The 13,477-nt window shown below is 34.5% G+C and overlaps 1 protein-coding gene across 1 annotated transcript; it reads right to left on the reverse strand.

Annotated features, from left to right (window-relative positions):
- On the reverse strand, positions 31 to 10,989 carry LOC109328046 (clathrin heavy chain 1). Its single transcript, XM_019561295.1, has 30 exons — positions 10,758 to 10,989; positions 10,325 to 10,529; positions 9,703 to 9,791; positions 9,535 to 9,613; positions 9,276 to 9,403; positions 8,895 to 8,993; positions 8,672 to 8,780; positions 7,802 to 7,881; positions 7,502 to 7,729; positions 7,350 to 7,415; positions 6,916 to 7,032; positions 6,532 to 6,729; positions 6,287 to 6,403; positions 6,069 to 6,128; positions 5,765 to 5,851; positions 5,501 to 5,584; positions 5,276 to 5,410; positions 5,122 to 5,184; positions 4,926 to 5,030; positions 4,733 to 4,845; positions 4,368 to 4,620; positions 4,133 to 4,269; positions 3,770 to 4,048; positions 2,688 to 3,690; positions 1,919 to 2,404; positions 1,656 to 1,826; positions 1,386 to 1,571; positions 831 to 953; positions 606 to 716; positions 31 to 470 (listed from the first exon to the last, which is right to left on the reverse strand). Exons 1-30 carry the CDS (start codon positions 10,800 to 10,802, stop codon positions 318 to 320), a joined length of 5,109 nt encoding a protein of 1,702 aa, XP_019416840.1. The 5' UTR covers positions 10,803 to 10,989; the 3' UTR covers positions 31 to 317.

Raw genomic sequence — 13,477 nt, forward strand, 5'->3', positions numbered from 1 at the left:
CAGAAATGTGCAAAATTCACAACAAAAAATTATTAAACATGAAACTAATTCACAATAAACCATGTACTTAAAACAAGATGTACACAACAAACAACATGACAAATGTACGGGTAGGACCACTCGATTACACCGTTATAATATTTTACATCGTTAAAAGGTACCATTGGAAATCAAAACAATATGCTGATGACAAAATTATCTTAACTTGAACCTTTACCTCCATCAGAAGCAAGGAAAGAATACTGCATTAAATCCCACAAGAAAATAGAAGAAAACTCCGACGCTGCTACGCTGAACATAGCACCGTTGCTCGCATCTCAGTAGCCGCTTCCCATGGGTGGCATGCCATAAGGAGGCATTGGTGGCATCCCAAATCCACCACCCATTGGCGGGGGAGGGGCATAACCTCCTCCCATTCCAGGCATTGGTGGTGCAGGCAATGCAAGAGGCAACAATTGAGCATACATATTCTGCAACACAACACACATTTCATTCAATCAGTATTTTATAAATGCCCAATCTGTTAAAGGATGATGGGTGAGACATGAGAGGGAGATAGAAATTATCAAATTATCGGATACCGTGAAATGGCCAAACTAAATTACCTGTTGTGCAATTACATCCTTTTCTTCTTTTTCTTTAGCCTTCTCTTCGATCCGTGCTTCAATTTTGTCCTTCACCAGTTCATCAATTTTGCCAGTATACTCACGGATAAACTACAACAGCAAGGAGAAGATAGTACTACATAAGATGATGAAAAAGGGATGCATGCAAAACTAATATTTATGTATTTATGTGAAACAAGTAAGCATCATAGAAGAAAAACAAACCTGTAAGAGATATGGGACAGCAAAGTCAATCATATTGTGCGTCCAAGACAGTTCAAGAACAACATCTGCCCGGATCAGATCATAGCAAACAAAGAGACATGAGGCAAAGCATTCCTTCTTTCCCTGCATTAGCATGCGAAAGAAATATAAGAATGTGTCAAATTAATAAAAAAATATCAGCATCCCAATGGTAAAAACTTTGAATTGTAAGGTAACAAAATTAAATTACAATCCATCAAGCAGTAGTGTTGACAGTAAGACTCTTGACACAAAACCAGTAGAATAAATTGTCACTGTAGTCTTGACTTTTCACAAATAAAATGCTAATAATGCTATTTGCCAATGATTTCTCTGCCTGACATAGAACTACACACGCTTTGAATGATACCACAAGCAACAATATGCATCATAACATAACAAGATGATTCAGCATCATATACAGTCTTTAAATAAAATGTGTTAAACAACAAAAAGAATCAACACCAAATCAAATAGTCTGGGTCCATATTGCAAAAATAAAAACAAAAAAAGAATTATACACAGTTAGAACGGTACCTGATCAATAAAATAAACGAGCAACTCCTCCGCAAGTTCCCGTTCACCAGATTGAGATGCTGTCTCCATGGCATCTTTGTAAAGATTATCCTTCTTTGACAAGGCAATGGACTGCTTCCATCTACCAGCCTTCTTGTAAATATAAGCAGCAACACGCCTCATCTCAAGAAGCTCATGCTTTTCAATCTGCATTACAGATAATATGAATAATCTATCTGGTTTCTACAATTGAATTGAAACAAGTCATTATAAAGAATAAACGCATCTCACCTTCTGTGCAAGGCCAATTTGATCAAAGTTATCATGCAAATCAATTGACTCACGCAATCTATCATAGTCTTCCTCCTCAACATATATCTCATTCAAGGCTTCATTAACAGCAGACACATTGTTGCTTTGAACTGCGACCATGTATGGCTTGACCAGGCGAAGGTGACCAGCCTACAGTGCATCACAGGGAAAACATTCATGAGCGATACACAAAACAGGTCATAAACTAAGATTTAATGAAGAATTTCCAGTACTAATGCTACCTTTCGCATGATGTCAACAACACGTGCATGATCAACACGAAGGGCAAGGACATTCAGAACATCATTGATAAGATCTGGATGCTCTTGCAAATAGAAGTGAACGGCCTTGTAATACAACTCCACATTAGCAACTTTGGCAATAACATCTTTGAATTGCATGTGATCCCATGCTTCAGGTGAATGGTTCATGATGGTTGTTGCAGCATTATCAAATTCGTCATATTGGATATACAAATAGGTCAGTTCCCTCCAATGCTGTTGTTCATCACAAGCTCTTATGAGTTTCGGAATATTGAGTCGGGTGGCAAATAGTTTGATATGCTCCATAAGCTTCTCAGGACGGTATCTAGCATACAGAACTCCCAACTCGGTGAAGATGCCCATATGTGCTCGTTCTAATCCTAAACCACTCTCCATGAGCGATATTAGCTCATTGAAGCAACCTCTATTTTGGTAATATTCACTGACCTCTTCCAAGTCGTCCACCTACAAATAAGCAATAAAGGTTGATAAATTAAGCATTGGAAAGACAATAATGTTCTCGATAACTGCAAACCAACTAATGCTCATATATAACAAGCACAAAACTTTCCAATCTTCACAAGCTCACATTAAACTATTATGAATATTGTTTCTCCATTACATATTCTGAAAGCCAAAATTAATCAAACTATAAAAATTTAAAGCAGATGAAAGCTGAAGAAAGAAAAACATTATATCTTATTGCAAACTATAGTTTTAAAATTTTAATAAAAAATAAAAAAATTACCTGAACAATAATGTTGAGTCCACATATTTGGGCCAACCGGAACTCCTCTGCATCAACACATGCAAAGCAAACTTCCTTCCATGTTTTTGCACTGTTAGCTTTCCTTGCCGCATCAACGGCACCTTGGAACTGTTTCAACTTCACAAGTGTGACTGCTAACTTGGCCCAGTTAGAAATAAAAGCATATATAATTTTTGCAGCCTCATATAGTTCTTCATCATACAGTCGGTCACCAACATTTTGCAGATTGGCCACATTCGGCATAAGAATAAACTCCTCAATGTCACTAAGCCTGTCAATCTTTGCATATGCATAAATAAGCTCACTGTCCACCTTGGGTTCTTTGGACTTCTGCCTTACCATCAGCAAGTATCTCACCAAGTCATGGTAAACATCGGCACCTTCAGCAGCACGGATAACATCCAAGAATTGGGTGGCATCATCTGCTCGTATAAATGACTCAATTGCATCACTTACTAGCCCGTCCCTGAGTTGAGCCTTGGCCACCTGACTCCAAACAGCATCTTCTTCAACTCGGAAAGCAAACTCCACAGCTCTATCAATGCTGTGAATATTATCTAGCAAGACATTGACTGCTTGAACATTTAAGTTGAACTTCTTGAATATTGCAAATGCTTCCTCATATAACTGAGCTTCAACAGCCATGTCTCCAACTGCAGGTCCATCAAAATTTTCCAGTCTATTAATATAATCCATAACTCTGGATGGATCAGCCTTTATCGCAGTCAAAATAAGCAGATTCTGCAAATTAAAGTTCCCACTGAATGCAGAATTCTGAAGCACAATCTTCTCAAGAAGCTCAATCAATTCATGAGGTAGATCAGCAGTCATGAAAGCCTTAACAGCTGCAGAAACTTGTTCAGGGCTCTTGCTTTCCGGAAGAGCAGTTGATACAACCTGATCAATAAGTTGCCTTCTGTAGACATTATCAGGGATAAGAACTTTCTCCCAAAGATCACCATCCATCCTCTCGACAACATATCTGTAATCACAATATATGCATGTAAGCACTGAAGTCAGGGACAATTATACTGAAAGAGAGATTCATATACACTACAAACCTTGCTTGTAGTTTGAACAAAGAATTTTTGTTTGTGACATTGATAAGCTCATCATCACATTGCCCTCGCCTATAAGCTACAACTGCCAAGGTCGGATCACGTTTCTCACAATATTTGCCCACAACTCGAGAATCATAGTATGGGTTGGTAGTCAGAAAATGCTCTGGGTTATTGTTGCTATCAATGATGATTTTACCCAGCGCATTGTGAACATGTACATCCTGGCTTCCCTCAGATACAAGATGTTCCAAGAACTGCGTGAGCAAGCGAAGGCGATTCCTGAATACCAAAAATAGAACCACAAAGAAAGTCAGAAATAAGAACGCAAAATAGTAATATGTAGTATTAGAGAACAGATACCACCTCTTCTCACATTCCTCCACAAGGGGCTCCACTGGCAGTAATGAACGAACAGAAAGAATCAAGCCTTTGATAAAATCTTCTGGACACTCATCATCTAGCAGCTGCCCAACAACTAAAGGAGCATTCCCTGGGTTCACCTATAAAGCAGCAATGCACAACAAGTAGGGAGAGGTGCTAAGAGAACACTGTGATACCGTCTGAAATAAGGGAACAATAGAAATGCAAACTATGATACCTTCTGGACATAACCTTCAATGTAGCGAAGCATGTTGCTTGTGTATAGATAGTGTGTTAGATCTGGAACATATCCAAAACGGTCACAAACATTAATCAGAGGCCGCGCATCTGGAAGCTTAGCTTCCATTAGAAAGTTCTTTGTTTTCTCGGGATCATAGAAACTTGATTCTCTAGTCACACGCTCGACCTCTTTGATTTGGCCAGTCTTTGCTGCTGCCTCAATGTACTTAAAGTGAATGTCAGGATCCTCACTGTTCCGTATTATTTAGAGAAACGTATATTAGAAGATACACATTGGATGATATCTCCTATAAAAGTGGGACCATTTTAGTCAAAACAGTATTTTCCAAATGGAAAAATTACCTGGAGCTCAAATATGACCCAAGGAAAAAATACAGTCCTTCATATGACCTGAACTGCTCAAAAAGCTTTATGCAACCATCAACACCCAATTGTTCAACATATTCTTTAGCAACCTGGAAAAACATAAGTAAGCTTCAGTTATCAATTAATTAGTGTTAACTCTGAGTAACAGAAAACAATGATACTTCCATACTTGTACAATTATCTGTAGGTTTCCTCGAAGATTGACCAACAATAAGTCTTTCATGCACTCTAATGCCCATTCCCGAGACAGAGTACCAAAAAACTCTACAAGTGACTGCAAAAATCACATAATGAGTAAGTAATTTAAATTAATATAAAGTTAAAATAAATAAATCATAATTATAAAAAAAATGGGGCATATAAACCTGTGGTTCAATTGCATGGGTATTTACAATCACACGCTTTATATCTGGCAACTCTGTGTAATGCTGCACCAAGAATAATGCAATCAACAAAAGGGATGACATTCATCTTGAACTATAAAAGGGTAAGGAAAAAAAATATTTGGCGTGTAATTACTTGTAAAGCTCGGACATAAAGACCAGCTTTTTCACAAAGTTGGGCAATACGTGGACGGTCATAATGGCTGAACATTCCATTAGCTAAAATTGCGTCAGCAACATTGGGGAAAGTCACCAGATTTATCTCCAACACCTGAACAACAATTCACAAGATTGAATCACTTCAAAGAAAGTAACTACAGGAGTAAAATGCCTATAACAAAATGAGAAAGTAAACTGAAACCTTTGTTTGTAGGAACCCATGTTCAGGAAGGTTTGGCTTCAAAACATCTAGGAGAAAGGCAGTAGCCTCACGGATCAAGTTTCTCTGAGCATGACAAAAACATTAACCAGATGTTAATTAATGGACTGTCCAGCAATACATTGCTAAAACAGGAAAGGGAAATGACATGGAAGGTGCTTATATATTGTAATCAAGATAATTCCACCTAAAGAAAGAATATTAAATTACTAATCATAATGGCTTAATTACAGTAGATAATCAAACCTGAAGAAACAGATCAGTTATGGTGTTGTAGTCAATTGGGCAACCTCCCTCCATTTGAGACATCATTAAGGCAAAATTAACAGCACCCTGCAAATCAAAATGAAAGTAGATTTTGAGTTAATTTATACATGTATTAATTTCTGTAAACCAAAATTCTAAAATTAAACTTGTATGGTCTTTGTTTGAAAATAATTGGTTACCATGCATCCAAAAAGGTGACAGACAATGGGGAAATATCAAGAAATGGCTCAATTTAAATAATTACTCAATATAAACTGCATAAATACAGATGTTTCTCACATACCTGAGGATCTGCCCGAAGAATTGTTTGCAAAAGGAAGAGATAGTCGGGTGTGTACCCAACCTATAGCAACAAATGAGTAATGAAAATGTTCAGCGGCCCAACTAGTTCAAGTAAAATGAAAAGGAAATATATGCAATGTAGCATTGAAGAGTTTAACAAGAACAAAAGAATCTTGAGTCATACTTCAATATTCTATGATTAAAATACAAGCCCTGTACCTGCTTAGAGTATATCAGGATTTTGTCAAATTCCCTTCTCTCTGCAAAAGCAGCAACAACTTTTGGGGTAGCTCTGGCTTTGATATATATTTTTAAAGCAAGATCATTGTCCACAGTCTACAAAGGAGCACACCAATAAAAATTAACACAACCAATCCATTTAACTAAAAATTAGTATACATTAGGAAATTAATTAGAAAGAAACAAAAGCAAAAAAAAAACATAGCTCCCAACTGCAACCCAACCTTTACAAGATCTCCTAGCTCCTCACTGCATTCAAGCTTGTCCTCTGCCAACCAATTCTCCAAAAGATTTTTCTTGTTCTGGTTCACAACCAGTCGTGACAATTCCAATGACTCAAAGGCATTCAGCTTTCCTCTTGTTAAAAGTGTTCCAAAGTACTGCAACAGTGGAGGAGTTTGCCCAGCTTGCACAGGAACGCTCTGCCATATACAACAGGATATGACACGTTAAACATTACAACCTAATTGACCCAAAACCAAAGGACAGACCTAAAAGCATTTCAATTGCCTTTATCCCTCAAAACAAGCAAAGATGACCCTGTAAGTAAATTTTTTTGCGGAAAGAGAATGAACAAAATCTTCAATAGCTACATCTTATTAATAAACCTGGAATTTGGCAACTGTATCGGGCGTACGAAGGATTCCCTGTGGAGACTCAGCAGCAAGCTCTGCTGCTTCTTTATACTTCGTTTGGGCAAACAGTTCATGGAAACGTTCCACTACCTGTAATGCCAACAAGATGGTTAATCTCTATAAATAAAATAAAAATGCAATTACAGTAGAAACCATTTTAAAAAGGCCAACACAAATTCGAAACAAGAAATAAATTCCACAAATTTGAAAGAATACCAAAAAAAATTATCGAATCATGTTGATTTCATTACAAGAAAAAGGTAAATAAATCAAGCTTCACACAAGTTAGTATTTATCAATTAATGGAAACCCCACGAAATTGATAGATGCAACGTCCAACTTCTTGAGACCTTCCAGACCACATCCTAATGAAGAAGCATTTAAGTTCTAAATAAAAGGTTACATACCAGCTGCTCAGCACCAGGAAGATTTCCTCTCTTGGCAAGATTAACAGCTAGCTCCAAATTGTTTAACTGTGAATAACCAAATGAATATTGAGAAAATGCCACTTTGTTTCCCACTTTACATCATAAAAGTGATAACAAGATCAGAAACATACTTGACCACTGACAAAATTCACGATGGTTTGTTCATTAACAGTAGCCAATAACACCTGGCCTCTCCTGTTGATTGCATAAAAGCCCCCTGCAGATGTAGCTTCTGATGTCAAAAATATAGGATCTGGACTAATTCTATTCCTATATACTGCTGTAGCTGTCTCCAAATCATAGACGAATAGGAGACCAAGTTTGGTAATCACATATATCAAACTGTATTTGTGGGATATCTGCCAAAAACCAAACAATGAATCAAATATATGCACAGTTTATAAAATAAGCAACAAATGCCAACAATTTACCTGCATGGCAACTGGAAAGTCATCAGCAAAATCTGGGGGAAAGAAAAGATCTGCTTGTTTCTTTGTAAATGATGGCTTCCCTGCACAAAAAAAATTGAAAATTAAATAGGAGGATGATCAACTGAATCATAGGTGATAAAATTATACAAATGATTTAATTATAATACAATATCCTTATTCATCTTCAAATTCCCTGATCAATCCAATATAATGCTTCCTGCCTTTGTCAAATTAACTACCAAACACCACTCAGACCTAGCCTATATATTGACTGCACCTTAAGGCTCTGTTTGCGAGTTGAATTTTGGAGGGGAAAGAAGGGAAAGGGAAGGCTTGAGAGCCATTACATACACTTATGAGATGTCTCTAAAGCCTCCTATTTCTTCTCCTTCCCCTCCAAAGCTCAACTCGCAAACGGACCCTAAAAAGTCTATCACTAAATTGAAAACCTAACTAGATGTTTGTTACTATCACATTATTCAACATTTTCAATAATTAAAACGCAAAGAAATCCTGGGAGCATGGTCAAACATGAAAAGGTGATTAGTAATATATTTCTTTAAGTGACACAATTAACATTTAAAAGTGATGGGTAACCTTCTCCATACTGCTATGTTTAATTCATCCATCTACAATTTGATATTTATGAAATAGTTACATGTGTTAACGAATTCTAGATTGCATGAGAAAGGTGCCATTTTAGGATGAACATCCTCCCCGCCACTATCTATAAATAGAGGCATCATAAATGGATATCGATACAAGTTATGACCAAATTAAATTTAAATTTCTGATAAACCTGTCTTGTTACAGCCATATTGCATCTAGATTGCTACAGAAGAAGTAAATGTGATATATAAGCATGCAGACCTGGTTGTGCACCCAGCTCAATAACATGCAACTTGGATATAATTTGACCAGCATTAAGTGTCTTTGTGGCAAAAGAAATCAAAACGGAAGGATTCTCATTTCCAGGAACCTGTAAAAAAAAACAGCTCAGCATAGTAACATGATATAGTGCATAAAATTATCCATGTAAGCATTATTGAACAATGAAATAAAGGAGAATAAACACAGTTGTAAAGACACATGCCTTAAATTGTGCAAATGCTGCAGCATGTGCTTCAAGAGCCTGACTGCGCTGTTGATCCACGGAGAAGAGTTGCATGTTTCCTTTAACCAATTGTGGCCTCTATAACACAACGGTGTAAAGAAATGAGTGAAGGATAACTTAGTCAAGGATTGAACTGCTGACTACTTAGCCAAGAGGCTATGATACAATGTCAAAACCAACTATCCCAAATCCAAATAGCTTAAGTTGTTCGGGTTTTATACCTAACAATTGTCATACGATTATGCACATAAAAACTTATATAAATAAAGTTCAAAGAATATGAGCTAAATGGAATGCCAAAGAATAGTAAAAATGTATTTCACTGTGATGGCCTACTTACTACAGGAACCAGGGATATACCTCGGGGGAACCAGGAGCAATACCAATTAAGACCAACCACTTCTCCGTAGGGTCACATCGATAGTTAATTATTTGATTGTTTGCCAAATTTGCTGTTCTCTCAAACACCTTTACAGGTTCAGATTCACCTACAAGTCACATGTATGACGTTAATAATTTGAAGATACGCTACAAGCACACTGAAAAAGAATGCATAAACCGGAAAACATAACACAAAAAACCAGACTGATATTAACATTACAAAATATCCTTAGCTTACCTTCAATTGACCAATGGTATACAGAGGTCTGTGTCACAAGACCCAACAATTTAGGACTAATCCACTTCCAAAAGACTACCTGCACATGAAATAAGGGCATTCCACAAGGATTAAAACAGTTGTCTTATCATCCATTCACAGACATGTATACTTGTAGATAAAAGTTACCTGCTCAGGCATCTGATATGATTTCACCTTTGCTTTCATCTCAATATTAAATATTTGTAGGTGATCTTGTGTTGTTCCTTGGAGTTGGGCTTCAAGAAGTGGACATAGTTTATAAGTGAATATAATCCAAAAGAAGAAATAATAAGGTGCAGCAAAAACATAAGCACATAGCATAATCGACTAAAACATTGAATTTTCTCTCAAGGTTTGGAGTCAACAATATGAATAGCAGCCATTTTAATACTCACGATTCTCTTTTTGCTAGGGGAATTTATCCTCTTACAATAAAACCACGGTCAAGCTTGTCAAACTATGGTAATGAATAATATATATCATGATAACATTTAATAGGCCTTAAATGAAATTCGGAATGCAGGAAGTGGATATATGTATATATGTTAATAAGATCCTAGTCAACCAAATTCAAACAAAGCTTCAGACTCAATATAAGTTGCATCAATAATAAAAATACAAAAAAAGTTGGCAAAAAACTTACCAAATCTAGATAAATCATCACGAGTTCAATTTCATATCAACACCGAATTGTTATCTATTTAAGTAGTTAACTATCCACAACAACACTAATAGCTACAAAACACAAATCACAAGTTTAACTAGCAACCTTTCAAAGCAAGGATTCTAGAATTAGGATTCATAAGAGCAGAATCTGCAGTAATAGGCCTCCTCAATGGTTGCATCGGCATGCTCATATCTATAATCACAACGCTATTCTGCGGAGAAGTTTCACGAACGCATATATACTTATCCGATTCCATCGTCACGTGCGTGAATGTCATAAACTGTGGATTTATCCCAACGCTTGGTAACTGCAACAACAAAAAATCACTATCACTCAATTTCGCAATTCAAATTCTCACACTACAGTTCAGATCAATCAGATCTGAGTAAAGTAAGCTACTACGTTAAGGTATATAACATCAGAATTAAGCAAATGATAGTTATAAATTGAAATTAAGTGATGTTTGTTGAGTTAAGAATTGAAGTAAGAAGAAGAAGAAGAAGAAGAAGAAGAAGAAGAAGAAGAAAGTAGTTACGGTGAGAGTTTCGCGCATGGAGATGGGAGCGTTGGCGGCGGCCATGGTGGCGGAGAGGGAGGAACGGTGGCGGTTGAATGAAGAGTGAAAAGTGTGAGGATCCAAATTAAGAAGAGATCTGGAAGAAACTTGGACCCTCTTCAAAAGCAAAAAGGAAGAGAGAAGAAAAAAGGAAAGTGAGTTGTCTAACGAAATTCAATGACAGAAAAGCATAGATCTCGCTTCTCATCTTATTTTACACGCTAAATACACTCATCTTAGTTAAAACAAAATTGTTTAATATATGATGTAATAATGTTTATAAAATTAGTGTAATATCTCTACATTGATAGTAGGGCACAAAATCAATGCATTATACACCATTTATTTATATTATTTTTTAAAAGTCAATAATTATTAACGATGAATGATGTATGATGCATTGACAATGTAAAAAACTCTTACAGTGTCGGTGTATACATATTTTTTCTCTTATATAATTCAATACAAAGATGCATTACTTTACTTGATGAGTAATACGAATGAGTGTTATAAATTTACGATAAATTTATGATCTGACAGTGTAAAAATATATATACAATCAGTATATCTGTCATTTTAGTATAATATATAGTAAAAGTGTAAAAAATTCTTATAGTGTTAGTATATATATTTTTTTTCAATATGAATTGGAAAACATCAATAATAGTGTTTAAAATTCATACATTATGTATTATAACTTCCCCCTAATATAAATAGATTCACCACATGTTTGATTCCTCTTAAGCAAGGTCTCGGGTTCGAGTCTTGTGGATGAAAAAAATATTTGCTGGGAGAGTTAGCCCCACGTATCTGTGGATGTTCCCGGTTTGAACATGATTGCCTCCAGTGCGAAGATACCTAGGAAAAAAATAGGTTCATTACTTTTATTTTTTATTTAAAATTTAAGAACGATTAAATATATATGTTAGATGTGTATTATTTTTATTGAAGAAACAATAATAATTAATAGATGAATATAAGATAATATAATTATGAGTTTACAATGTAAAATTTTATGCTATAATCACAATAGGTTATTTTGTAACAACATATAATATTTTTTTATTTATTTTATATTCCATCATTAATTATTAATTATTTTGTTGTAAATTTATAAATAAAATAAAAGTATAATATCGATGCATTGTCAAGTAAAGATTTATATATAATTATTAAATAATTCATTATTTATTTGAATTTTTTAAGAGTTAATTAAAATTATATATGAATAATAAATGTTACATAGGCGACATTATATATTTTTTTTCCTTGAACAGTTTGATATGGATAGCAAAGTTGTTATTACCAAATTCTAGATGGGGATTAGATTCATGTCACGAGTTAAAACATGAGGGAATGATAATGCTATTATTATAAATACGACTTAAGATGGTGATAAAAAATTTAAGACGATGGGAGTATTAATGACTCTTCTTATTTTGGTTACTTAACTACTTACTTTCTTTTTTTATTTGAAAAAAGTTTAATATCTGTTTATTTATATATATAACATAATGTAGTTGTGTAATTGCAATTTTCACATTTGGGAAATGCTTTTACATCTACAAAGGATAAAGGTAAAGTTGTTAATCATACTATTTATTTTATTTTATACTAGTGTGTTGACACAAGCGGCTTAGCTGTGTCTATCAACCCGCTTTCTTATCGTTTGTAATGTGTATACTACATATTAAGTTGTATTATATATTGTAATTTGCAGTTGAATATATATTCGATTGAGGTTATTGTTCAATCTTAAAGAAGTGATGCATATACAATTGTGTTCATCAATAATAGAGTCTTCATATCTTCACTTAATTTTATTTTCTAGTGTGTTGACAAACACTACCATGTCTATCAACCCGCTTTCCTATTATTTGTAACGTGTAGTCTACATATTTTAAATGTCAAATATTCAATACTCTTTACTCGATTGCATACATTGTGACAAATGCAATAGATTTTCATGCATTCCTATTTTTTTATTTTCCATTGCATCTTATAAATCTTCACTACTATATTTGTAATTGAATATAATAAAATTGACTAATTGGTATGCTTATAAAATGTAAAAAATGTCCATTCAAATAACTCAATAACTTGCAATTAGTTTTATAGGTAAAAACAGATAATCGGGACATATAAAAATCAACACATGAAAATCTTCTTATAATACATGAAACACTTAAAAGAATAATTACATACGATATCAATATTTTATATATAAAAGGTTAGCTAAAGGACATATATTCTATGTGATTAATTAGTGGAAGAAGAAATAAAACAAAATAATTCAATAAATAATAAAGTCCAATACTTTATGAAAACAAAAAGCAAAACCCATAACATTTGCTTTGTTTTAGAATGTCCTCCTTGTCACAACATCATCTAGAGTAACAATGATAAATTAAAATACTATTACAAAGATTATATAAAAGATTTTGGATAAATTAAAATACACAAAAACCAAGAGGTCATGGTTAAGTACTTAAGTAAACAGTTACTTTTCATCATTGAAAATGATGTGAGTTAGGGGAAAAGAATTTCACATACCAAGTGAGAAATTTGTTAGTTTTCTATAGGTTTTAGTGTAAGTTAATAGAATTGGGAAATGTTGGGAAAGTGAGTGGCAATTGTTATGATTTTATGTTGGTGGACAGTTACTTATTTTTTGACTAAACATTATGTACAACTTAACC

The sequence above is a fragment of the Lupinus angustifolius genome, chromosome LG15 (assembly GCF_001865875.1).
Source record: "Lupinus angustifolius cultivar Tanjil chromosome LG15, LupAngTanjil_v1.0, whole genome shotgun sequence".
NCBI classification, from domain to species: domain Eukaryota; kingdom Viridiplantae; phylum Streptophyta; class Magnoliopsida; order Fabales; family Fabaceae; genus Lupinus; species Lupinus angustifolius.

What these genes read in the sequence shown, in the direction of transcription:
- LOC109328046 (XM_019561295.1), bottom strand. Translation starts at nt 10,802, where the DNA reads ATGGCCGCCGCCAACGCTCCCATCTCCATGCGCGAAACTCTCACC. An exon ending in CATATCAGATGCCTGAGCAG is followed by an intron (nt 9,614 to 9,702) that starts GTAACTTTTATC and finishes TTTCATGTGCAG; the next exon opens with GTAGTCTTTTGGAAGTGGAT. An exon ending in TCGTTTATTTTATTGATCAG is followed by an intron (nt 954 to 1,385) that starts GTACCGTTCTAA and finishes ATGCTAATGCAG; the next exon opens with GGAAAGAAGGAATGCTTTGC.